This window comes from Penicillium bovifimosum (genome assembly GCF_028826915.1).
Source record: "Penicillium bovifimosum strain IBT 22155 chromosome Unknown utg000006l_segment0_segment0, whole genome shotgun sequence".
In the NCBI taxonomy this organism is placed as follows: domain Eukaryota; kingdom Fungi; phylum Ascomycota; class Eurotiomycetes; order Eurotiales; family Aspergillaceae; genus Penicillium; species Penicillium bovifimosum.
The window spans coordinates 3,287,555-3,313,753 of record NW_026622715.1 but is presented as its reverse complement, the minus strand read 5'-3'; the positions used below and the strand labels follow the sequence as shown (position 1 = coordinate 3,313,753).

At 51.2% G+C, this 26,199-nt stretch overlaps 8 protein-coding genes across 8 annotated transcripts; 4 read left to right on the top strand and 4 right to left on the bottom strand.

Moving 5' to 3' along the window:
* Window positions 1-1,034: 1,034 nt before the first annotated feature.
* N7515_008911 (Mechanosensitive ion channel family) lies at window positions 1,035-3,893 on the bottom strand (the record flags this gene model as incomplete). Its single annotated transcript, XM_056669655.1, has 2 exons — window positions 1,035-3,212; window positions 3,276-3,893. The coding sequence occupies 2 exons, from the start codon at window positions 3,891-3,893 to the stop codon at window positions 1,035-1,037; spliced, it is 2,796 nt and encodes a 931-aa protein (XP_056519485.1).
* A 1,157-nt stretch (window positions 3,894-5,050) lies between these two features.
* N7515_008910 (protein kinase RIM15) lies at window positions 5,051-11,265 on the bottom strand (the record flags this gene model as incomplete). The annotated part of the gene is made up of 2 exons (XM_056669654.1): window positions 5,051-10,642; window positions 10,711-11,265. 2 exons carry the CDS (start codon window positions 11,263-11,265, stop codon window positions 5,051-5,053), a joined length of 6,147 nt encoding a protein of 2,048 aa, XP_056519484.1.
* Window positions 11,266-13,360: 2,095 nt separating this feature from the next.
* On the bottom strand, window positions 13,361-15,307 carry N7515_008909 (GMC family oxidoreductase; the record flags this gene model as incomplete). The annotated part of the gene is made up of 5 exons (XM_056669653.1): window positions 13,361-13,446; window positions 13,496-13,994; window positions 14,055-14,928; window positions 14,982-15,011; window positions 15,060-15,307. Coding segments are annotated over 5 exons (1,737 nt in total), but the record flags the coding sequence as incomplete, so codon positions are not given.
* Window positions 15,308-15,866: 559 nt separating this feature from the next.
* Window positions 15,867-16,407, bottom strand: N7515_008908 (uncharacterized protein; the record flags this gene model as incomplete). The annotated part of the gene is made up of 2 exons (XM_056669652.1): window positions 15,867-16,052; window positions 16,123-16,407. The coding sequence occupies 2 exons, from the start codon at window positions 16,405-16,407 to the stop codon at window positions 15,867-15,869; spliced, it is 471 nt and encodes a 156-aa protein (XP_056519482.1).
* A 1,390-nt stretch (window positions 16,408-17,797) lies between these two features.
* N7515_008907 (sugar porter family MFS transporter) lies at window positions 17,798-19,477 on the top strand (the record flags this gene model as incomplete). The annotated part of the gene is made up of 4 exons (XM_056669651.1): window positions 17,798-17,900; window positions 17,966-18,541; window positions 18,601-19,103; window positions 19,157-19,477. The coding sequence occupies 4 exons, from the start codon at window positions 17,798-17,800 to the stop codon at window positions 19,475-19,477; spliced, it is 1,503 nt and encodes a 500-aa protein (XP_056519481.1).
* Window positions 19,478-19,744: 267 nt separating this feature from the next.
* On the top strand, window positions 19,745-21,482 carry N7515_008906 (uncharacterized protein; the record flags this gene model as incomplete). The annotated part of the gene is made up of 4 exons (XM_056669650.1): window positions 19,745-19,748; window positions 19,818-19,828; window positions 19,882-20,532; window positions 20,601-21,482. The coding sequence occupies 4 exons, from the start codon at window positions 19,745-19,747 to the stop codon at window positions 21,480-21,482; spliced, it is 1,548 nt and encodes a 515-aa protein (XP_056519480.1).
* Window positions 21,483-21,800: 318 nt separating this feature from the next.
* On the top strand, window positions 21,801-22,624 carry N7515_008905 (sugar O-acetyltransferase; the record flags this gene model as incomplete). The annotated part of the gene is made up of 3 exons (XM_056669649.1): window positions 21,801-21,901; window positions 21,969-22,205; window positions 22,261-22,624. The coding sequence occupies 3 exons, from the start codon at window positions 21,801-21,803 to the stop codon at window positions 22,622-22,624; spliced, it is 702 nt and encodes a 233-aa protein (XP_056519479.1).
* A 1,522-nt stretch (window positions 22,625-24,146) lies between these two features.
* Window positions 24,147-25,733, top strand: N7515_008904 (putative MFS transporter; the record flags this gene model as incomplete). The annotated part of the gene is made up of 2 exons (XM_056669648.1): window positions 24,147-25,082; window positions 25,143-25,733. The coding sequence occupies 2 exons, from the start codon at window positions 24,147-24,149 to the stop codon at window positions 25,731-25,733; spliced, it is 1,527 nt and encodes a 508-aa protein (XP_056519478.1).
* Window positions 25,734-26,199: the final 466 nt, after the last annotated feature.

Genomic DNA, 26,199 nt, shown 5'->3' with positions numbered 1-26,199 from the left:
CGCAGGTCCTCTTCTTTACCCAGCTTGTCTGGCAAGCTAAAATTATTGAGACCTGGTTTGCATGCTTAGCAATGCCTCTGCTCGATCACATTCGATGAGTCGACTTTGCTTCACGGTCTTGGATCAATGAGAGCAGTGCCGATGCAATGACAGCAACAAGCTCAAGGACGCTAGTAGCTACGGGCAACTCCGTCGATGAGAGTCCAGAAGTCCAAGACCGAGGTTGATCAGGTGTAGGAGCAGAAGCAATGCAAGAACAGTCTAGCCCTTGCGCCTTGTCAACCCTCATCTTCTGAGATTGTGAAGTCAATCAGAGACGAACCCAACATACGATCTTCCATATCGCCAAGGTAGACCATCTCACTTTGCCATGGGCACGAAAAAGCACCGACAGACTAGCTACCGCGGCAAGCACTCATAGCATGTCTGGTAGTAATGGCGTGAACATCCATTCTCGAAGAGTAGAGTAAAATCGAAAGGGCGACAGAAGTGTGCACACGGGGACCGAAGTGATTTTCGCTGTCTGGAGGACAAGACATGGCTGGCAACTTCCAATTGTGCTAGGGATGAGCGCGCCTCGGGGTCCTTCACGCACTTACTACTCACATCTTTAATCTTCGTTTCGCCCACGCCCACGCCTAGGCTGTCGGCATTAGAATTGGTTTTACTGATGCACCGCCAGGGGCTGAAACAACTGTGGACTCGCAAATGAGATCAGTTCTGCCGGGATTATCTGCCTCGTCTCGCCTTGGATGGCCAAGAATGCTCCATGGTCAGAAACAGAGAATGAATGGTATTTTATGCAAAGTTGAGCTGCAAGGCTCAACCAAATGCTGTATGTGATCAATATGCCGCCAAAAGGAAAGATGAACAAGGGCTTTGAGACCAATATGTGGGATAGATGTATAGGTAGAAAGAGAGTTTGAAGTTTGACAGGATATATGGCGATTCTATGAAAGGGTAAGGGCAAAGTGACAATGGTGTATGTTCAACCATGTAGACCATATGTAAGACCAAAAATCATGACAGCTCGATCAATGCGGATGTTCTTTGACATCAGGAATTGCGGCTGGAGGCGCAGGGGTTTCAGCCGAACGACCCTGCTCCATCAGGTCGTCCCGATCGTGACCCACACTGCTGCGGTGATGGAAGAACCGGTTTCGGCTGAGGGATGACCGGCCGCTACGGTAGCTGTGGGCGTCGGTCGACCGGCGACCGTCGTCGTTGTTGGAGGGAGCGCTCAGGTTGGAAGGGCGACGATGACGGGAGGATGACGCGCGACTCCGGCGTTCCTCTTCGTCCTCATTCTCTTCCTGGATGCGGCGCTCGGCGGCATCGCGGTTGGCAGTACGGACGACATCATCAACGCGGACAACGCGATCCTCGAAGACATCGCCCATGACATCGTTGGAGGCCATATTGGACATACCCAAGGAGAAATCGACATGTTTGCGCTGTGACACGGATGGACCGCGTGCACGAGCGGTGGCAGTGTCCATACCCTTGCGGAGGATGGATGGGTGACGGGCAGCGCTGCCGCTGCTGGTTCCGGTGTTCTCGGGCAGTTGACGAGATCCCTCTGTCATCGGGATCTCCTCGGCCTCGATGGGCTCTTGTCGAGCAGCAGGGCGCTGGTTGCCATAGTTGACATGGAAGGGGATGTCGAACTTGGCACCCTGGAGGTTCATGCGTGGGCCCTCGATACCAATCTCCTGGAGAGCGACCATGAGCATGCAGATGAACTTATTACGACGTTGCAAACGAAGACCCTCATTCTGCCAGTTGGATTTGTAGAAGAAGACCACATTCAGTGTGAGTGAGAAATTCTCAGTGACAGCGCGCATTTCGGTGAGAATGTTGCCCTGGAAATCGCGTTTTTCGCTTCGGACAAACTCTAAAAGTCGCTGTCGCAGGGAGTCAAGTTGGTCAATGGTGGTGCCGTATTTGATAATGATTGGAACTGCCTCGGCGAGTGCACCCGATCGACGCTGGTTGAGAATGAAAAGACCGTTGAGGTAACTGTTTGGCGCCTGCACCACATGACCTTGCATCTTCTTGAACTCCGTGTAGAGTAAAGTAATTTCCTTCACAAAGTAATCATCACCAAGACCGGCATCGCCAGCATTGCCGTAGATAGTTACCCGGTCGCCCACGTCAAAGGGGTGCTTAACGAAAACGAAGATGACCGACTGGAGGAACTCCTGGGCCGTAGCAGAGAACAACCACGACAGGGCGAGAATAGCAGAGCCCGCAGACGTGAGCACGCCGGCAGCGGAGGTCGAGATGAGCGACAGGAAGACGATAATGACGATGACAATCACAAAGAACATGAACACTGAGTCCAATTTGGATACAACAGAATCCAAATCCTTGAGAGATGCGGTGATTGACTTGCGCTCGCGGCCAATGTCAACGCAAACAGCCTCCAGCTCCTCCATTGAGATGTCGCCATTCATGTCGCGATCGAACATGGCAAAGGCAGCTTCGGCCTCCTCGCCGTCATCGAATGCGGCCTTCAAGTCACCACCAAAGACCGTGTCGAAGCCATCTCGCACAAAGGTGCGATAAAGACGGCGAGCCAACACCTGACAGCCCCCGGTAGTTCGCAGAAGCGCCAATACAACCTGGTACGCATCGGTGCTGCGAGTGGCCGTGCGACCAGTGACATCGGCCACCACTGCTCCGGCTATGTCGGTGACCCGATTTCCCACTTTGTTTAAGGCTCCCTTAGCCTTCCGCTGAGCAACGTTAGCATAGTGCAGTGGGGTCTTGACACCGGAAGAAGTCCCCTCCTCGATCTTCTCGTCATATCGATCGTCTTGGTCGGCCAAGGTTGTCCGGGAAAAATCGTACAGCTTGGTCAGACTGCCAATCTGGAACTTGTTGATCTCAATGCGGTCGGCGTAGGTTCGCGTGTGGAAGCTGATGGCAATGAGCTGGATCAGGATCTTTTCGATGAGATTCAGAATGGTCCACACAAAGATCACGATGATGATTTTGTTGAGGGTGTTTTCCCAACTCCTCGTCCGTTTATCGCCATTGACGTGGTGATTCTTCATTGTAGGCAGGAAGGAAATCTCCACTCCGAGCCACCAGAAAAACAGGGCCGCGTGGAGCTCGAGCTGCTTGGCCATGTCGCGCCATTTCTTCGCATTGTTGGTAAAAATACTCGCAAGGGCACCGACGGTCGGGGGTAAACATTTGCTGACAAGCTAGCAAAAGAAAGCAGGTTAGTCAAGCTCTTCCGACAGATTGTTGGAAGCATTGGTACTCACTCGCCCAGCCCAGAGGGTCAGCCACACGATCTCCAGCCAGATGGCAAACCACATCAACTTCACACCACCCACGCTGGCCTGCGGAAACTCAAGAGCGCCGACCAGCAACGGAATCAAGAGGATGAGGACAACGGGGGAAATGTAGGTCAGGTAGCGCAGGAGGAAGCTTGACTGATGCAGTTTCTTCACAAAGACAGCAATCTTGGTGTTGGGTTTCTCCGGAGGCTTGTAGATGGCAGTCTTTTCGTGTAAAGGGTTTGTAGCTTCGTCAAACTCGTCCACGGGCTCCGAACGGCGCGAGCGGGCACGTGTGATAGAATTTTGATCGTGTTCATCATCGGGTTCGTGAGTCGAACGGGAGGTCATTCGTTCCGCTTGCAGCAGCAGCAGATCATCCTCTAGACGTGTCGCCTGCTCCCGACGGGCCGATGGTGTGCGCATTGGAGGAACATCATCATCATCCGGGGAACTCGTGTCGACCCTCAAGGTATCTGGGCGATGGGTCGGTCGCTCGGGTACATAAGTACCTTCGTCAGATGTAGGAGAGATATCGGAGTCATTGCGCTTGTCCTTGGGGTCTTGCACAAACGTCTTCCGTTCCTCCGCTGGGGATGACATTGTGGCGCCGGGCCAGATAGTTGGAATTGCGGGGGGGATGCGATCCGAAGAATGCAAGGGAGATTGCCGGTCTAACACAGTAGATAACCTATACAAGAATAACAAAATAGAAAACGAAAAAGAAACGAAAGACTTGAAAGAAATATAGTAGAGAGTAGAGACCGAGGTAGAGAAGAATTGAGAGAGCGAAGTGTGAAGCAGAAAAGTCCAGTGGCCAGTGGAGAACCCAAGAAAGTCTGGGCCCGGAAGAATTTTTAGATTTTGCTGTAGGAAGGAAGTAGATTAATTGAGAGTACAAGGGGAATAGGTGGTTATAATACTAGGAGAGGATGTACTCCGTAGATATCATAGATATCACTTTTATGCTTCAATCTAATGCCCATTGACACGTCAAAGGTGTAGTTAGCATGCTCTTTTCATACACTAGTTACTGTGTACATAACTCCGTACTCCGTACACGTAGGCAATTCGGGGAATATGAAATGGACCCTTGACAGGTCAGCGATCTGACCCACCAAGTGGCGACAAATGACGAGCCAGTTCCAAAATAGCAACTCTCCCGAAGATCGAGGGAAGCTTCGGAACTCGAACAAAATACGCAGGATTTACGCATCTTAGCCAAGGACGCCTCTTACGACGCCTCCCCGCACATCACAGCCACCTTCAGGGGTATTGGCTCGGTAGAAGGATAGGAACAGTCATTGTCATACGCAGTAGCGAGCCAGGCAGGAAACTATTAACCGCGGTCTTGTCGAGAGTTAGCTCGTACATCGACATGCTGTGAAAAGTAAATGAAGGAGAATGAAAACAGCGTCAAGCTGGTGTTTTGATTTCAAACCTATCACATAGTCTGAAAACATTTGAGATAGAGAAGCTACTCATCACCGGAAAAGAAATTGCTGACGAGCAGACCAAAAAGAAAAACAGAAAAATACCGGAACACCTTGCTCCAAATCGCAAAACAACATTCAGACATAAGAGACGTGAGAGAATGGATATGACAATGTATCCCAAGCCTAAGGAGGTAGGACAGACAACAGGGGTTTACATAACAAAGTAGATCAACAATATGTAGACAGAACGGAAACCATGTCCGATAATCAGCAGAAGTCACGGCCCGGGCAGAAAGGAGCCGAAGACCGAAAGAGCCAACACATCTATCGTTTGAACCGGAAGCTCAAGTCCGACCGATATCGCTCCGGGGCACGAGGGGTCTCCTCCGGATCAAGACTGGGCGAAGGATGAAGAGGCCGCGGCGTAGCTTCAGCGTCGAGCGTAGGGCTACCGTCCGGGTCTACCTCCGAACCGGGTTCGGGTGTCGTCACGTTCCCAGACGGCTTGACTTCCGGAGTGAGAGGCGAAACGGTGGGATGGGGGATGATACCTGGAGGCAAGTCCCAGGGGGGTGTCCTTTGACCTTCATTCGATGTGCCCGGCTTGGTCTTTTCCCCGCGGTCTTGCGTTCGCCCAGAGTAGATCGAGGTATCATGATGCGCCAGCGATGGCCGGTGCTGCTGAAATGCTGATGTTCCACATCCCGAGGGAGTGTCACGAGGACTGACGGGTTCTTCCCCCTCTGATTCCTCCGGGATGCTGAGAGCCTCGAAACGGTCCTCGTGGCTCGTACTGGCGGGAGAACCCAAAGACCCCTCACTGGCTTCGTGATCGGCGGACTCTGCACATTGGCTACGAAGGGCCTCCCTCTCTTTCTTCAGCAATTCCTCGCTACCGCTGACGACGCTACCTCGACTGTTGGTCCGCATCATTTCAATGCCCAGTTTAGAGCCAGGTCGCCGGTTCCGAGAGGGGGGACTGCGACGTGACACGGAATTGCCGAGCTCTTCATCCTCATCGTCGCCAGATTCGGCACCCTCGTACAGCTTTTTCTCAAGTGATTCCTTCTTGGCACGAATCGCTTCACTGGACCGCTGCTTCCGGGGCGTCAAACCACCGCTGGCGTCCATAGCTGCGGGTGCGGTGGCAGCATGAAGAAGGTGAGGAACGGGTACGACGTTGGGACCTGAACTCCCAGAATGTTGCGCCGGTTCCTCTGAGATTCCCAATCCACCGTGCCGTTGATCCCAATCATCCGAGTTGCGCTTGATGATAACGGGGACGTCATCGGATTTGAAAGAGTCCATCTCACCAAACACGCTACTACTAAGCGAATCCTCCCGGCTAGAACCACGGTAAGAGCTGGGGGGATTGAGCACAAATCCAGAAGACACGGAACTAGGACTGTCCTCGTTCGTCGCGGTACGGGACCGAGTATCAGAGCCCGGAACAGGAACTGGTGGGGAAGGACTGTGCTCCGTTGAAAGCGGCTTCCACAGGCACCATTTAGCCAGCGCCTCGGTGAGCTTGGGTAAAGTCGGAGGCTTTTGGATCAAGGCATCGAAGTTGTGATTCTCTGGGAGGTCCTTCAAATAGCCCGTGACAGCAATGATGGGAGTATGTCTGTTCGCAGTGCGAGTCTCCCTCACCATACGAGCAAAATCAACTCCGTTGACTTGGGGAAGTCGATACTCGGTCATGATGATATCGAATTGCACCTCGCTGAGGGCGTATCTGACAGCCTCCGCGCCATTGGTAACAGTGATAGTCCGGCAGCGGAGTTTTTCAAACAGGCGTTCCATGACTAGTCGGGAGACAGGATGGTCTTCACAAATAAGCACATCCAATGGGCGGAAGAATGGCCCTTCCAAAATGTTGATTTGGGATAACCGCCGGGAGCTTTGCCGGCGCCGTTGGACCTTCAGAAGTGCTTTCGTGCGGGGATCCTCGTTGTCAGAAGACGAAGGTGAGATGTCAAATAGTTGGCTCCGGCGTTTGTAGTGATGGGGCACGAATGCTTCCTTGGGGGACGAGGGAATATCCCCGTCCTGAGAGCCAATCGTGTGCGATCGAGTACGACTGGCTGGAACACTGCCGTGGCGTTGGCTGCTCGGCGTCTTCTCCGGTGAATGGGCTGGTATGCGGTTAGCCTTGACGGGAGAAGAAGCAAGTGAACCTAGTCGGAGGTTCGGCATGCGCCCTTGGTCAGCAGAGGAAGGCTGGAAGGCTCCGCCTGATTGATGAGAGGCTGATGAGGAACCTGACGTTTTGCGCCGTTCTTGGCTGGTCCCCGTACTAAACTGGACTAGAAGCGGAGATGATGGCTGCGAGGGTCTGCTGGGGGACGAGTTTGTCTGGCTGAGTCCTGACGGGGAAGAAGGTCGATTATTACCCTTGGTCTGCGACAAAGTTCGCTGGAGTGACATGGGCAACGGGCTACCTTCTAATGAGGGCTGGGACGATGTGACCGGTGTTTGGACGGCCGAGAATGAGCCGGGCTGTCGATGCTGCGCCTGCAGAGCCTCCTGCCGCATTTTCTGAATCACATCTTTGTTGGCCTTCTCCAGCATTGGCAGATTTTTGAAGTTGAAGCTGCCGAAGTCATCGGCCAAGGCCGGTTCGCTCAATCTCCGGCTTCGGGAATCCCGAGCATCGCGAACGTGTGGAGGGATGTGTAGCGGCATGAAGGGTCGCTTCGTAGAATTGCCTTGGGATCGCACCTTGAACAATGCATCGTGAGGCCGGTCTTGTCCAGTGGGAGCTGGCGGCTGCGGCGAGTTTTCATCTTCCAGTTCCTCTGCAAAAGACTGCAACGTAGCACCACGGGCATCGAAATACTCCGTGTCTTCTGGATTTTCGATGTTGGGAACGAACTGTGCTTTGTCCTCCAGTAGGGTATCCCAGTTGATCTCGGCGAACCACGGATGGCTGCGAATCTCATCACCACCATTTAAGAACTTCTCTTCCACATTAGAGCCTATTCGGTCACGAGGGTCAAGCGTCATGAGCCTATTCATGAGATCCAATGACTCGGCGGAGGTATACTCCTCTGGGTCGTCGGGCCAATTGATCCGGCGATGAAGAATATTCTCAAAGACCTGATCGGGCGTCTCTGCATTGAAAGGTGGGTATCCAAAGATGAACTCGAACATGATACATCCCAAAGACCACCAATCACTCATCTCATCTTGACCAACGCCATTGATAGTTTCCGGGGCCAAGTAGTCGGGAGTTCCCACAAAACGGCGATCATGGTCTTCAGGGTCAAACAGAGCCATTACAGGAGGCATCATGCTCTGTTGCGGGGGAGTATTCTGCGCTAATGGATTGCTGAACGTTGGCTGCAGGGGCTGAAGGCGAGGGGAATCACCGGCCTCGCTTTGGCCCTCCTCTTCAACCATGCTAGTCGAGAACAGACTAGGCGAAGGCGTAGGGGGCTCGTGAGCATTATCGTTCAGCGAGAACGCCCTGAATATTCCATTGAGACCATCACTGCCCAAGCTGTCGCTGCGGTAACCCGAAGCTCGACGAGAGCTTTGCCGACTGAAACCAGCCTGGTTGAGGTTGAAGTAGGATGGCTGCACGGCATTGGCGGCAGCTTCCGGGGTAATCAGTGGAGTGGAGCCAGGTGATGCGCTGGCTTGGAAGTCAAAGGAAGCCGATCGAGACGATGTAATCGAGATTGCACGGGGAAAAGAACCTTGTTTTAGCAGATCAGGGGCAGACTCGTCAGGGCTCTTCAGCACCCGTTTCTGACGGCCCACCAAGCCCATGCGTGAAAGGCCAAAGTCAGTCAGCTTCAAATGACCGGTTTGATCGATCAGAAGATTGTCTGGTTTTAGGTCACGATGTACAATGCCTCTGTTGTGAAGGTGTTGGACTCCAAGCACGACCTCGCCAGTGTACTTTTTCGCCCAATCCTCGGGAAGCCCCCCAAGAATCTTTACGAGTGACGAACAGTCGCCTCCGTTGAGATATTCCATCACCAGATAGAGATAGTCCTTGCTGGAAAATGTCCAATAGAGCTTGGCAACGAAGTCACTTTCTCCTTGCCACATCATGATAGCACGTTCTGCCTTCACGTTGGTGACCTGATTCTTGGCAATCATATCCGCTTTCTTCAGAACTTTCATTGCGTAATATTCGCCAGTGGCTCTCTTTTTCACCAAGTAGACGCTACCAAAGGCACCTTTACTGATTGGCTTGATGATCTCAAAATCTCTGATAGACAATGGAGCAGGCCGAGGCTGTTGCTGGCTTACCGAAGGTAAACGTGGGGAAGGGGGCGGCTTTGTGACGTCGGAAGAAGTCGCTGATGACTGCCTTCGATGGTGACGACAGTGATGGTGGGATAGTTCACTTGCGTAGGTGGATGGAGACACTATCGGGGACGGTACACTTTCCCCGCCGCTAGACATGCGAGGCTTCGGCATGCGCAATGGGGAATGTGGACCAGAAAGTCGAGCGGGAGAAGGTTGCCGACGAGGAGAAGAACTTGAAAGCGCAGGCAGTACTAGGCTCCGCCGCTTCCGCTCGAAACTTCTTTCAGAAGACGGTGAATCCGTTCTGACGCCCCCAGGAAAGACAGACGACGGCAGACTGCTATCGCTACTTTCCCCGGCATCAATCTCCGCCAGCGAGAGACCCAGTCGAGAATGTTGTGAGATACCCAAAACTCCCGCAGCACTCTTGTGGGAGCGCGGGGTGGGGCATTCCATGGGACTGTTGGATCCCGTGGAGACAGCCGCGGAGGATGGCCTGCCTTCTGATTGTGAGAGCAGAGAGCGATCCGGCGAATTGCGCATTGACAATGTCAAGGCAGACGTCGGCCGCCGCGGGGACGGTGCTGCTGGATATGGCTTTTGTTGGGATTCATGGCTCGTAACTTGGGAGAGGGACTCATCGTCGGGAGTCAGGGTGTCGTCCTGGGCAATGTGACTATCAACGGTGCTTTCTGGTGCTATTTCTTCGTCGGATGAGCAGGAGGAATCGCTCAGCTGGCCAGCAGCTATACGCTCTGCTTTACTGAGCGCGGCTTCAATGCATTCCTCGACCAGCACCGTATATTCAATGCGAATGCGTTCGCCGTATTCAACAATCTTGCGATGGCGTACAACTGCGTCAGCTTTTGCCTTGGCAACCTGCTCTGTATCTGCCGACAGGGCAGCTAACCCCTGTTCTTGTTCCAAGGTATTGGCGCTAGGGGACTGCCATTGTAAAACCTGCGAGATTCGTGATTCAGATTGTGGTGACAAAGTCCGGAAGTCCTCCGTATCTGTGCGGGAAGATTCCTTGATCATCGGCATACTGATCTCCAATGAAGTATCGCACAAGTCGAGAATCAGTTCCACGATGCGAGCCAGTGGTCTCCGCACCGTGAATGAGCGGGGTCGGTTCGGCCCGGTACCAGAGACGGAATGATCTCGAGACCGGGGAGGCGTGCCGGGCGCTGAGTTGCTGTTTGACACAGGGCCAGATGACGGAGTAGAGCTGGGGCCAATGGCTAGACCCTTATACTCCGCCAGAGGAAGAGGCGATGGGTTTCCGTCGCTGTCGATGAGAGGCCTGCCTTGTCGGGCCTCTAGAGCATCCAAAACCTTGACAATGACGTGGCGATGCTCATTGAGGTTTTCCTGTGCCAGCTGAACGTCCATCTCAGCCCGATGTTCCTGCAAACACAGGTCCGAGTGTTTTTCGAACCACCACGGCGTTATCTGACGCTCACAGATGCGACAGAGAACAGGAGTTGGGGCGGGGTGTTTGGAGGGATCGGGTTCGGTCGCTGCAGCTTCGGCTAGTTCGGTCAAGTAATTCGCCAGCACCTCTGCTCCAACGCCTAAAGACTCCACTAGTAGGGGCGGCAAATCGATTGTCACTTCTCTCGGCTCGGTAAGCGGTCGTAACATCCACATGGTCTATACTCAGAAGCAGTCAGTCATATGCATGGCAGTCGTAGGTGACACAGCATTGTCGGGGTACGCACATGTCCAGGTTCATCCTCCGTCCGATCGTAAACCATGATTCCCTGTCCCTCCATGTTGAGCATATTGTGACCATACTCTTCCTCCTGTGCATCCTCAACGCCCTGTTCTGCGCTTTGCTCAGCGGTTGCGTTACCGGTGATCGTCGGGGGTGGTTCAGGCGAGTACTTCAAGACAGAATCCGGTCCCATCTTCACAGCGAAACGCACGAAACGACTCCTCGAATCGTCCTGCTTCATCGATTCGATTGCGTCGCGGAATACATCTTTGTTTCCTAATAGAATATCCGAGATCATACGACCCTCGACAGACTCAGGGGAGGAGCCGATCACCTGCGTCCACGAGGGACTGACCCATTTGATACGACCTTCGAGGTCCATATCAACAATGATGTTCAATGTCTGTTCGGCCGCTTCCTTCAGATCCTCCCGTTCTTCTCGCATGTTATCACTCAACGACCGGACCAACTTCGGATCGATATTCCGAGCCTCCTGTCGCAACGCTGTCACGGCAGGAGGCGCAAGAAACTGTGGATTGGGGGAGTCATTGCCCGCCATGGTGACTTGGGCGACCAAGCCGGTTTGTGTAGCTTTCAGGTATGGGCTTTCGGGTATGGGGATTGATCACGGTGCGATAATTCCAAAGAGATTGAATAGAACAAGAACAATGTTTCAGCCAAGCAGAACCGTCTGCTGGGCAGCGCGGGTGCCCTTGATCGAGGTTATTGATTCATCCGTAGCATCAACCGGCCATGGCGAAATTCGTGCGAATCCAGGAAATGTCGTCGTGCTTCAACTTGAACACGGGTCCAATCGACCTTTTTTTTCAGTTGTGTAGTTTCACCAGTGTCAAGACAACTTCTGAAACACTCGAGCCGTTGAAACGGAGGATAACGGAAGCCGTGTCTCTGCGGGGAATGGCGCGAGATCGACGCGCTGAATCATGGACAACGTCAACCCCAAAGGAGGCTGACCCGATGAGGGAAGGGAAGACAAGATTGGGAGATGAGAATCGATAAATTGAGCAAAAGTGCAAGATATGTAGAGAGAATCCTCAGGAAGAGTGATGATGGGGGGGAAATCGAAGGAGTCGAAGGCGGTGATTGGTGAGCTGTGGGTTCTCCTGCACTACTTTCACCTCTTTTGTTCTCGTACGGTCTTTTTTCTATTCTATGCTCTTCTCAATACAAATTTCAGAACTAATACATGTATCTTGGCCTAGTCTACGTTATGATATCCAGGACATATACACCCACGACTATCCATGGAACCTACCACGTCATGGTTGAATAATCTGCTGGGTTATCACTTAGACTAGGTTGGTCAGTCTCAACTCTCAGGGATTTGCACTATGTAGGTACTTTTGTATACGTGTCGATGTATGGCTATCGGCTGTTATGAAAGGTATGCCGTTCAGCACTCTCATACCTACACAGTCAAATCGAAGGTGAGCGTAAAGAGAGTATTCATTGGACGCCGTAGACGCCACCGGAAGTTGTTCCTAATTCCCCAGACTATGAGACTCGTAATGAAGTCTAGCCTGCAACTGAAGTGCATATTTAGACCATTCGACTGCAACTGCTTAGAGTAAAATCCTTATTCCTTTGGATCTTTTCCTACCTAGAGTATGTATACACGTTGAACTACCAGTTGATGTCCGATACCTTAATATGTAGTAGACTGCGTCCCTTACTGATTCATGCCCTTAACCTGGTCTAAGGATAACCCAATTCTACATGTACGCAGTACTTTGTCTCCTCATTCTTTCTCCCATTGGACTCTCCACTTCCTGGCTCGGCATTGGTCTGATCCCGTCTCTTTTCCCTTCCCCGGATCTGCGGGGTTGTCAGATGATTGACTTTCAACATTCCTAGTGATTGGTTGAAACATCTCTACGTTGTATTGCTCACCTTGATCTTCATCCTTTTTGCCCCATCACCCTAGTGACCCTACCAGTGTTGGACAATATTATGGAGAATGAGAGTCACTAACAACCTACAACTTGACTGCTTCTACCACGTGCAGAAATGGACTCCGCACCTTCTACACCTCCCAGGAATCAGGAGGGCTTACCCGTAACCTTCACCAAATTGCGTGCAGCACTCTGTCTCGTACTGTCTCGTGGTGATAGGAGTTAAGATACTCCCCGACAAAACTCTCCACTTCTCTGCTCTCCCACTGGGCAATACCCCAACCGTCTCCGCCACTAAACCCTGCACCGATCGGCTGTGTGGTCCCCGTTGACTAGTCAGAGGTTATGATGCTTGTCTCCACAGAGTCCAGTCTATGACGAGCTGGAGCAGAGATCAAATTACAAGAACATATTACGTTGTACACTGATCCAAGGGACTTGCCGGCTGCTTCCAATTCAATTACTCCGTATGTATCGTGCTTTTGACCGGCGATCCATACACATGCATGTATAAATGTTTAGGTACATGTTCTCCACTCCGCAAGGCCTTAGCCTTCAGGTCTGCGGAATGGAACTGTTGAATTTGATAGAATATCGCGAAGCGGTCCACCCAGTGACTACCTACTAGGTAGTCTACAACATGTTTTGTCAAACGTATAGTAGCAGAACATATATGGTGACACTGTTGATACAGTAAACTCTCAGCGTTCGCTCCTGTCATGCAAGGGAGAGGTTTGCATGCTACTCGTCGTTTGCCCTGAAAACCCGAGAGTCCTCACTTCTCCCGTCGGTAGCAATATCGGCTGCAATCTTTTCTGCTAGCATGTCTTGAGAATCATTAGCAACAGTCAAACCGACGAACAATAGGAAACTCACAGACTACAGACTGTGGATGGCCCGGTGGGAGAATCGGAAATGCGCTGGCATCAACGACTCGCAAGCCCGTGACACCAAACACCCTTGCTCGACTGTCCACAACAGCCATGCTGTCGTTCTGAACACCCATCTTGCATGTACACGATGCATGATAAATGGTCATCATAGTGTTTTTGATGATATCTAAGATCTCCTTATCAGTCTGAGAACTGATTCCATGGAGATACTCCTGCCTCGTGATTACAGAAGTCATTGCTTGGGTGCGGAATGCCTCACGGGCGCGTTTGTACGCAGCGACCGCAACTTTCTGATCAGTGTCGGTCCCCAGCCAATTCGGATTTATCACTGGCGCATCCGCGGTATCAGATGACACAATAGTCACATTCCCTCGTGATGTTGGAGCCCCTAGAACTGCGACAATACTGGCATATCTCCCAGTCCGAGGTTGTTGTGCATACGGGTTCGAGAAGTTTCCCGTAAATGCGGATCCTACGAGGTACTAAGTGGACTTCTGATTAGCATGAGTCTTGCGAAGGGGGGCATAAATTTCAGGTCTCACTTCAGCTTCCGGCCAATCACCCGGAAACCAAGCCAGATCTTTCTCATTGACCTCAGAAAATGCACAGCGAGATGCCTGCGGAAGCTTTTCGAATGCAATATAGTCTGCCGATGGATTTGTTAAGCGTCCGTTGCCCCCGAAGAGCCATGCTAGCCCTTCTCTCAGCAGAGAGAATATATGGTTATCCAGCATCCCCAAGGTGGGCAAATCAACCTGGTAAGATGGACCGAAGAACACATGATCCCACATATTCTGACCAACCCCAGGCAGGTCGACGATGAGATTGACGCCGTGAGTATTGAGAACCTCGGCAGGGCCAATCCCAGAAACCATCAGAAGCTGTGGCGATTGGAATGCGCCCGCTGAGATGATCACCTCTCGTCTGGCCGTCAACACAAACTGGGTTCCTTGTTGAACTACCACCCCAGTGGCTCGATTTCGAGGGTTGAACAAGATTTTCTTTGCCATGGCAAATTGATACACGATCCATGAGCCAGATCTCCAGCCTGTATGCAGAAAAGCAGACTCCGAGCTGCTTCTAGATGCATCCGATTGTTGGATTGTCATTGCACAGAATTGATGACCTAGCAGGGAGCCACTGTTAAAATCCTGCACTTCTTCGATGCCGAGCTCATTAAACCCTTGTTTCGCCCACGTGGCAAATGGCGTTGCATACTTCGGGTAGGAGACTTGTAGTGGTTGCCCATCCTTGTCAAAGGCACTGGCGTTGTATAGTGGAGTAGCATTCGCGAAGCGAGTTCCCACTGGCGGTGAGAAGGAGACGGTCTTCTGGAAGAATGGTAGTACATTTTCGAAGCGGTAACTGGTGTCGTTGACAAGCTCGGCCCAGACTGCCATAGATTGTGCAGACGGCCTATTTCGACTCAGCACCTTCTGCACCCTCAAGTCTTGTTGACAGTGACTGACCTTTGGTATATCATAAAATTTGATGCAGACCTGGACAACGTCAGCGAGTCCCATTGATATCGCATGATAACCTCTTACGACCCGCCCAGGCACTTTCCCCTTGGGTAATGAATGTCACGGAAATTTGCGCCCTGCACACCGTGTGCTACGAAGCCCCAGTCGATTGGGGTTGTGGTTTGAACATCCGCGCCGGCCCCAAGACTGCAAGCTCCTGGAATTCGAGCGAGTGGATAAAGGTACTCGTAGTAACCTCCTGCTTCGACCACCGCCACCTGGTAGTTTTGCTCTGCCAGCCGTACGGCAATAGTCAGACCTGCTGTTCCCCCCTACGACGACGTAGTCGAACGTGGCGTCGCCCGCGACCTGTTTGTGCAATTCATTGCCGGCTGATAGGTCTCTGAGAACACCAAGAAGGATCGAAAGCAGGAACGTGAGTGTAAAGCCGCTTGGGATCAACATCGTCGAATGGTGGATGAGACAGAATGAACACCATACTGTTATCAGCGGCCTGTCTCCATATGTCGTGTTCGCCCCTGCCGTCTAAGGCTCTTGCCGTTATTAGACTTCCATACTGTGACGCTAACCAGGACAGGAAGCTCCGACCACCATCTCACGACTTGGAAGGCGCGAGGAAGCAGCCTAGCATATGTACCTCCGCCTGTGTGGGTAGCCCTCTCAAACGTACGCCTAGGGACTAAGGGACTGGATAAACCATCACTGCTACGCCTGGGACACGAGCAAAAATTAATATGAAGACTCAACAAGACGTAGCTCTCATTTCAATATTTGGAGAATTGCAAATTCAGATCACTACTCCCACCTTCACTTCGCCAACAAGTCAATCTGCGCACATCAAGAAATAGATGGTCGAGTATGTGAAATACCTCAGATGAGCTTGCGCAGGAGGACTTTGAGGACATTGTCCTGCTTCGCCACATCTCGTTTGAAGTACTTCTGGCTGCCCTGGGTATACACAGCAAGAGCTTTCTGGCTCTTGAAGATAGTGGGGGTCGAGTCGCTATTCCAACACTCCAGAAGATCAACAATGTTGACATGAACACGAGCCAGGGCCTATGTGGGCTAGTAAGTCGCTATCGTCCGGAGGTCCTGAGGTCCTCTTGTAAATAATTTGATACTATACCTTCTTGCACTTGTTGATGGATTCGAAGGATCCCCGAAGGCCGACCTTAGCACACAACTCCTGCCATGTGGCTAGGCTGGTCACACGCGAGCCGATCAACCGATTATACTCGCTATTCATACAGGCATTCCAAGCTTTTCTCCATCGCTTAGACCCAGGCTTCCAGCCTCTCTGTACGCTGACACGGCCAAAGGCGTGGCTAATGGGAAGATCGGGGTCGTAGGTGACATTCAGCTCTCGCAGATATCCATTAGGATGCTGCAAGATAGACAGTGGAATAAGCATTGCGGCGTCTGGCGTCCATCTCCCAAGTTAGCATGCTCAATCCGAGGAGATTATCATGGGTTAGTCCGTGCTCACTTGCGCTGAAGAAGGCCAAGTTCTGAGAGGGAGAGAGATAGGGAGAGCAGTCCAAAGGAGTGACAGGACGGCAAGTGGTGACCCACGAAGAAGATGGTGAAGAAGGCGCGAGAAATTGAAACCGCCTATCTAGTAGGTAGGGTAATAAGCCAAGAGCAAGTCTGTGGATAGTTTTATGTCAACCCGCTAGAAGCAAACGCAGCAAACAGCTCTGGTTGATGAGGGTACTGCAAAGTTGTTGTCGAATGTTTGACCGGACAATCCAAACGGGCACCTGAGACACCCCACCAAGTATGGAATTAAGGTGTAAACCAGAACATCTATCTACCAAGGAACAAAGAACAAGATGATACGACCAACAACTCCATACATAGTCATGCCCCATACACTTTCATAGACGGCAAGTGTCGGCAACATAACTACACGTCCAGCCCCAGGATAGTTCCAAGTCAAGCAATGGCGTCTGTCATGAGGCGCCTCATTAGATCAGAGCATATACCATCTCTTGAATTTGAATTCAATGAATTGCGCTTCTTCAACTCATGATTTCATCAAGAAACTGAGGTTGTCATTGCAACTTTGTGATCTTCTACTTTCGGTCCTCGGATCCTTAGGCACTTCAACCTTGGGTTCACTGTTGTGGGTCTGCTTTGAACCAATCAAATGGTGGTAATTGGAGCTTATTCTTTGGCCCACTGTGCAATAACCGTGGAAGTCAGTAGACAATAAAAGACATAAAGAGGCGTACCTGACTAATTTATTCTACATGAGCAGGACGATTCATGTAGTTTGCCCGATAAGGAGGAGAGAGATGTATTACATGGTTGCGGAAATCAGGTGGTTGAGAGTGAGACGATCGGCCGAAATGGGGGATCCGGGGGGCTTGGCGGAATGTGGGGAAGATCCAAGATGCCTCTAGTGGTACACAGTAGAGAATCTAGGACTAGAAGACATTATTCAACTCCGCAGACCAAGTGGATGCATTTTTATTTGTCCATTGCCATCACTCCGTACCTGCAAGTCCACCGCCACATGGCGTTGCTTATTCCTGTCCCTAAGGTTGGCCACTGAGTCACGGACCCCTCTGTTGGTGGCCTCTAATAGGCAGGATGTCCGATCCTATTGCGTGCTATGGCGTATCCGACCGGGTTGTATGCTGGACGTTTACGGATCACGAGAGACGGGAACATCCTGTGTGCATTGCCTTGCGGGGTTGAATTTAAGAGCTGGTAATGCACCTCGAGCTTTCATACTTGAAAATCCTCGCATTCTTCTTCGTAGGATCTCGGTTTCCCCGAGTGTTACGTGGCATAGCATGAGGTTACCAGGAACCAGGCTTGGGGCCTTCCGAGCATATTTCTTCGGATTTTTCATATGTACGGCCGGTTTCTTGTTTGGATATGATACTGGAATTGTTGGTAAGTCGGAAGGGTTCAGTCAATTCTCCATTCAATTCTCCCCTCTGACAAACCTCGATGAACAGGCGGTATCCTCGAGTTTACATCTTACATCGAAGATTTTGGCTACAAAGACCAGACGACCGTTAGCGCTGTGATGGTTAGCTTGCAAAATGTTGGCGCATTTTTATCAGCCTTGAGCATCTTTTGGGTGTCCGAATTGTTCGGACGAAAGAAGACGGTCCAGGCTTCCATGACAGTTTTCTGCGTCGGTGTGATCCTACAAGTGGTACCGTCACACTCCCTCGTGTGTTTCTACATCGGACGGTTTGTTGCGGGTCTGGGTCTGGGTGCGGGTACAGCGGTTGTCCCAGCATACAATGCCGAGATGGCACCTAAGGAAATTCGAGGCAAGCTCGGGTCGGGCATGCAATGGCTGTTCGCCTTGGGTGTTATGTTGAGTTATTGGATTGACTATGCGGTGAACGTTACACTACCTGTATCTTCAAAGCAGTGGCAGATTCCTGTTGGTCTCCAGATGGTGCCGGCCGGTGTTCTGGCACTGGGCCTCTATGGTATGCCTGAGAGTGTACGCTGGTTGGCCAAGAAAGGACGTTTTGATGAGGCCTGGAAAAGCTTAACATGGATGCGAGCGAGCGAGGGTAGGAGAATATCCCTCACCGAGCGATAAGTGAGCAGAGCGTTGACCAAGCCCCAATAGGCACCGATGTCAAGGCAGAGTTTGAGGAGATCCGGGTTGGACTCGAGAAAGAGTTACAAGCCACAGAGGGCTTCAGGAAGCGTGAGTTACTTGAGCCGGCGAACCGTTACAGATTGCTTCTCGCCTTTTTCATGTTCTGCGCTCAACAATGTACTGGCATGACCGCGCTTGCCTACTTCGGTCCGCAGTTCTTTAAATTGCTTGTCGGCAACAACACCGACCAGTCTCTTCTCATCACTGGTCTCTTTGGCGCTGAGAAATTCATGACTGTCGGAGCCTACATCCTCTTCGTCTCGGAGATGTGGGGGCGCAAGCCGACCCTTTGGATTTCGGCTCTTTTGATGGCTGGGTGTTTCATAATTGTAACAATCGTCAGTAAGACCACCCCAGAGCCCGATGCAAGAGCCACTCCGGCTGGTATAGGCATGGTGGCCATGATCTTCCTCACCAATTCGATCTACCAATTCAGTTGGGGCCCATTGCCGTGGCCATATACCGCAGAGGTGAGTAGGGTTCTACTGGTCTGTCACCAACTCAACCACTGACAAGTACCCAGATCTTTCCAACGAGAATACGGGGGATTGGTACCTCGGTCGCAGTGTCAACACAATGGCTTTTCAACTTCCTGTTCTCACTGGTGACGCGCTATATGATGAACTCGTGGGGTAGTTACGTGTTCCTCTTCTATGCAATCCTCGATATCATCATTGCCCTCATTGTCTTCTTATTTGTCAAAGAGACCAAAGGAAAGAGTCTGGAGGAGATGGAAACCATCTTCAACAGCAAAGCTGCATTCGATGTTGATGCTGTACGACGGGAGGCGATGCAGGATGCGAATGAAGTGAATGTGCACAACAAATCCGCCGACGATCCTTGATGGAGAGAAATGAGAATGCGACACCCTATTTACATCTGGACAATGTGAATTCATTCAAGAGTCGAAGATTTGAATTCAAGTATATTACATTTAGGCATACAACCTCGGCTGGACCAATCACAAGCCTTCGGATTCACTAGTTCAAAAAGGGTGGCGCAGATACAGCCACCTCTTCGGTCTTTTCCCTTTTTCCTCCCTCTCGTCTCCTTTTCCTCTCTCTCCTCCACTGGGGTATTGAAGTGTGTGGTGCGTATCCGATTGAGAAAGATGGGTAAGTTCATATGTTACCGCAAGCAGATGGTATGATCCGGATGAACTCATGACTGACCGAATTGTGTAGGTTATTCTGAGGTACAGCTATATTTGAACATGATTAGCAAGCAAAAGGTCTGACTGCGTCCTAGTTCTACTGCCAATTATGTGGTGTGAGCTTCAACATTCTTTTCCGCCTCCCATCTGGGGAGTTTGACTTGCCTTATGATGAAAGAGGCAGAAAAAGTGCTGAGCCAGCTGTCGACGAGACAGAATCAGTCAATTCCGCAGATGAGGACAGTATAGCTCAAGATCTTGATTTCATTTCTCGGGAAGAGGATGAGGACGATGAGCCTTATGAATACGACTCCGACCATGAATCAACTGACGGCATGAGCCTTGACGGAAATGACACGAGTGCCAGTGAAGAGAGCAGCACTGATGTTCAAGAGGACACAGAAATGCAGTGGTACTCTGATTGGGTAGCAAAAACTTTTGATGCACGAAGGTCAGGCCTTGAAGAACACATTGGATACTACGATAGCCCGATGTCTGGGTACTCACTCGATGCTATCTCGCCCGAGCAGGCCAAAGGCTGTCGCACTGCGCAATTCCTAGTCCATAAAAGCACTGCGACACAGCCATGGCAGTCTGATGCACTACATGAGTCCTGGGAAGTCAAAGGGGACTGGTTTTTATCTGGGATTTGTGATGGAATACCATCGCGTGATGTCGATATTCCGAGGGTGTGGCCCGCACGAAATGGGATGGAGGACATAGAGGCGGATAATGAGCTCCCCTCTGTAAGTTTCTCTTCCACAAAGTAAGAGCCTGGGACGGGTCCGTATATCCCAATACTAATTGTTCATAGTACCGAGAGGGCGGGCCAAATGGCGTAGCCATGCCGTTTCATCCGTGGTGCTTCGATATATTCTGTCGACAATCCAAAGTTCAGTTCCAAGAAATCAATGTGTCGGGGCTTATGATGTGGCGCAATTCCGAACTTGACTGGGATGTTTTCCGCTCCTTTCCTCGAACCGAAGAAGTCAACAGGGCGCGGGAGCAATGGTGGAATCATGAGGATGGTAGTGAGCACTTGGTCGCCAATCCTCTTTTCGTGCCCGGGCTACCAGCACTTCTTCGCGATGCGGTGCGTGAACACATAGTCTCAGACTCAACGAGCTCACACGAGGTGATGAAGTCGTCTCAGGTCATGAAGAGCTGCTATACCTCACGTCACACTGGCAAATCCGATCCTTTCTATTATCTTCCCTGGGAGATTCGACTGTTGGTGATCGATTATTTGTGCTCCGACAGTATCAACAATCTAAGCCGTGCCTCTCTGGCTTTCGCTAATCTCCCCAACAGTGTGTGGCATAAATTGGTACGCAAAGAAATGCCGTGGCTGTGGGAGGCATGGGAGGAATCAGAATGCATGCATACAACCCTGCTCTGGTCAAAAGTCTCAACAGCTGAGATGAGGTCTAATCTCCGAGAATCCAGTCACTATGCCCAGGTCCTGATGGAATGTTCGTATTCTAGGGAAGACGCCCAGGAAGCCGCCGTGCGGCGATTCCCCTTGCCACTGGCCGAACCGGATGAGGTGAAGTTACCAAGAGCAAATACGGACTGGCATCGCGTGTTTACCCAGATCCGACTGAATTGGGAAAACCTCAAAGGCTTGCAGAACCGACAGCGGATCTGGCGCGATGTAGAGGAGGTCGTGAGGCGCATTCGCAAACTTGAGGGATAGCATACCACTCCCGCTCACCGTGCCTATTTCAGTTTTTTAAGTTACTTGATTATCACCCTCGTGTTCCACCAACTACAGTAGTAAGAATAGAACCTAGGCATACTACCTACTAGGTGGTACATGCATGCTGGCAAATATACCGAAACAGGAAGGCCAGCCCACCTCGCCTTGGCAGTCTCCACTCGGTCCGCGGCGAATCTTCGGCAAGTCAACCCCGCTTACATGTCATCCTGGTCATTGTCTAATTGTCTATTGCGAGATCTCATCCTCATCTGTTCCCTTATCCCTTCTTTTGTCTTCTTATATATCCCATACGAGATGGCCGCGACCGAGAAACGTCCCGAGATCATCGACCTTGCTCGGGGACTGGCAGGAGTGCCTATGTGCGATGACTATGAGCGTATGATATCCGGAATGATGTATGTACACATTGTCAGCTTCTGTCTACAGCACAGTCCAGGAGAAGATAGAGCATTGACTCTCTAGGTACAATCCCAACATTCCGCAGCTGCTAGAGGCGCGGCATCGCTGCCGTGGACTTGCCGCGGACTTCAACAATCTGGACACCAGAACTGTGACATATGATAAGATCGTCGACAAACGTTTTGAATTATTGAAAAAGCTCGTTGGCAAAGTAGGAGATGGAACGTTTATCGAGCCACCCTTTTTGCCTGACTATGGGTGCAACATTATCATAGGGGAGGATTGCTTTTTCAACTGGAAGTGAGTACTTCATTCACATCCCTCATTCGGGACCATTCCATCTTACCATCACTAGCGTTACCATTCTAGATACTAGTCTAGTTGTCATTGGCGATCGCGTGCAGATTGCCACTGGGGTTAGCATCATCACTGCTGGTCACGATACCAGCATTCTTTCTCGCCGCAAGTTCGTTGAGTTTGGTCATCCGATCTTCATCGAAGACGACTGCTGGATTGGAAGTAATGTGACCATTCTTCCCGGTGTACGCATCGGCCAGGGTTCAACCATTGGGGCTGGGTCGGTTGTCACTAAGGATATCCCGCCGTTCTCTGTCGCTGTTGGCACACCTTGTCGCGTGAAGAAGACCATTCCATCGGCGGAAGAAGAGGAGCAAGATCCCAATAACCAATATCGCAATCTTGTTCGTGAGGATCGATAGATCATGCCCGGGCGGGTGAGGCATATAATCAACGGGGGATCCATTAGTACCTAGCAGCGTCTTGGATTAGAGCATGATATATACCTATCCACATGGAGCTATTTCGCCATGGATGATAAACCACAGGCTTTTCTTTTCAACCTAGGTTTCTGCCAAGTCCACCCTTGAAGCCGTCCCGACCTACCAAGTAGGTTGCGAATATTTCCTTGTGTCTAGATGAATGTAAAGTGCAGAAGATACTCGGTACACACATAAGTTACACTGCGTAGTTAGCCTAAATAAGATAGAGCACTACTCTGCAGGTTTGACCTTACTGTGTTTGGAAGGTTACCGGCCGTCCGGTAGTTAGTATACGGTAGTTAAGTAGACCATGGGGTATCGGGCGGCTGTTTTCTTCGGGGTGGGTATTAGACTATTAGTGCTGTAGCGCTTATCCTTAGCATCGGCTTTGTTCAACTAGCCCAGGATGACCGAGCTCACACTCACAGAGCAAGCTGAAGCTGGGGGTGTCCGCCTGCCTCATTCCAGCCAATAGACCATGTATTCCAAGATTCCCCTCTGAAATGGGGGAAACCCGGCAATGGTCGGCAGCCCGAGCGTGGGATATCTAGATTTAATGAAAATGGCGGCGCGTTGTTGCTTTCCCCGGTATTATTCGAGAAAAGGCCTCATGGAGCGAGTGGATATCATTTGACAAAGGAAATCTGGATGACGCTGACAATGTATTTGTCAAGTTTTCTTGCGTTTTATGACGTCGATTAATACACAGATCTTAACCTTTAGGCCTTAACTAAAATCTGTACCCCATGTTCTGCTAATCTCCAAGTTCTAGAAAGAACCCGGGGGAGATGAGATCCTTCTCAAAGAGATTTCGGTGAGAGAAAAGACAGGGGGAAAGAATGTGGAGGCGGGGAAGCCTGCACATTCCAAGGTTGATGCTGTGACCTCCTCCAGGTTAATGTCGGGACTCGGGCTTGGCACTGTATGAAAGTGGAGTCTGTTCGGGATTGAATTGATCCTGATTGGCTTTGTCTCCGAGTTCCTTTTCCTTTTCTTTTTCTTTGACTTTCATGTCCCGTGGACCGGAGATTCCGTGTGCGAAAGAAAGTTCCCGTAGGAATTTCCCGAAACTCGGTGACTCGGGAGGCATGGGGGTGACTTTTCCGCAAGGCCCTAGTTCTACACAGTATATACAACCCACCATATATCCTGACCTTGAAACAACATAAGTGAGGAAAATCAGATTTGACCGTTTCTCCAATGAGAAGACCTAAATCATTGTTCGCTTCACTCGTGCATCGGACAGGGGTATTTGAGCCGAGTCGGCCAACTCCACTGTGACCCCCGCGTGTTACCGTTTTTGGCGTGGGGGTACCGGGGTAATGACTGAGAAAAGAATGTTAGCGCGGGGGTCACAATGACAAGGTTCTTTCTCCAGTTTGCCCTTAAATAAACGAGCCTGCTCGGTCTAGCTGGGTTTTCTTTCCATCATTCGTCCTTGAGAAACACACACACACACACAATGGCGGACGATATTTCACGACAAAATCGTGATCAGATAGAGGTGGAGGCCGAGAAGGAGCGCATCGAAAATGTTGAACACATCGCCTCACCAATGGTGAATGGCCTACCTCAGATGGATCCGGCTCGCCGCATAGTCGTCGAGAAGAAGCTGAAGCGCAAGCTCGATGCCCGCTGCAGTTTGTTCGTGGCCATCTACATTATGAACTACCTGGACCGCAACAACATGGCTGCAGCCCGTCTCAAGGGTCTGCAAGAAGATCTCAGTCTCACCAACACGGAGTATTCCACATGTCTGAGTATCCTCTACGTCGGCTACATTATCATGCAGGTGCCTTCCAACATGTTCATCAACCGCATCTCGCGACCATCACTCTACATCGCCCTGGCCATGTTGCTGTGGGGTGCTATCTCTACTCTGTCCGGCAACACCAAGAACTTTGGACACATGGTGGCAGTCCGTTTCCTGCTCGGTTTCATCGAGGCTGCCTTCTTGCCCGGTGCCCTGCTCATTCTCTCCAAATGGTACACCCGCCGCGAACTGACCACGCGCAATGCCATCCTGTTCTGTGGAAATCTCATTTCCAACGCCTTCTCCGCACTCGTCGGTGCCGGTGTGCTTTCCAACATGCAAGGTGTCCTGGGCCATGCCGCGTGGCGTTGGCTCTTCTGGATTGAGGGCGCCGTGACCATGTTCCTCGCCCTCTTGGCCGCCGTTATCTTGCCCGATCTGCCACACAATGCACGCGGTTTCACCGAGGAAGAACGCCAAGTTGCCCAGCTGCGCATGATCGAGGATGTCGGCGAGGCCGATACCGATAGTGAGGAGCTTGGTGCCTTCGGCGGTCTGATCATGGCCCTGAAGGATAAGAAGATCTACGTGATGATGTTCACCTTCGTTGCCTACGTTGTCGGATTGTCTTTCAACGCTTTCTTCGTAAGTTCTTCCTGAAGCGAATCATGTAATCTGGGACATTTCACTAACCCGACTTTACAGCCTACCCTGACTGGTACTCTCGGATTTGGATACGTCCCCACTCTGCTCATGAGCGCTCCTCCCTGGGTCTTCTCGTGTATCGTCTCCGTCATCAACGCCTGGCACGCCGACAAAACCCAAGAAAAAGTGTGGCACATTCTCGGCCCGATTGGGATGGGAGCCATCGGCTTCATCATTTGCATGAGCACCAGCAACGTCGCCGCCCGCTACGTCGCACTCTTCCTGCAGGCTGGTTCCTACGCAGGATTCATCGTGTTCTACTCCTGGATCAGTTCCTCCTTCCCGCGTCCTCCCGCCAAGCGAGCCGTTGCCATTGCCATGATCAACGCCTTCAGTCAACTGGGTAACGTCGCTGGCTCCTACGTCTGGGACTTGGATGACAACGGATTCCGCTCTAGTTACGGAATCGTGTTGGCTATGTTCGGTGTCACCGTCGGCGGATGCTGGTACTTCCGCCACATGCTGAACGATTTGAACAAGAAGCTTGAGGAGGGTGAGATGGCCGACGCTGCGGGTGCAAGCGGGAACGATATTATCGAAAGCGCCGACGAGTCCCTGCGCATGCGCAAGGGCTTCAGATATCTTGTTTAGAGCGTTATATACTGTGCGAACCTGGTGTTCCGTGGTCGGGTTTCTCATGTATTTCGAGAATGACCACTATTCATGTACGTTGAGGGCGAATTGGATTGACCCTTTGCGCTGAATGTATGATATCAATGATATGACTGCTTGCCACCATTTTTTGCAATGATGTAGAACAGTAGGTAGGTAGCAGTAGAACCTCCCGTCGGAACCTATTTTGGTCCCTTAGGTTGGAGTGATTGGACTCAGCTTATCCATGGATATAGACATTTTCCCTTCACCAGATGGAATTCTCAATGTATTGGATGCGGACCAAATACGCAAAGATATACAATAGGTTGCAGGAGGATATTAAGTACATCGTACGCAGGCATCATCTCACGGACACTCCAGTTGATTGCTCACCTATCGAAGAGCAAATCTAGTCGATATGGATGTCAAGTGAGTCGGGCTCCTTGCCAGCATAGGAGCTGTG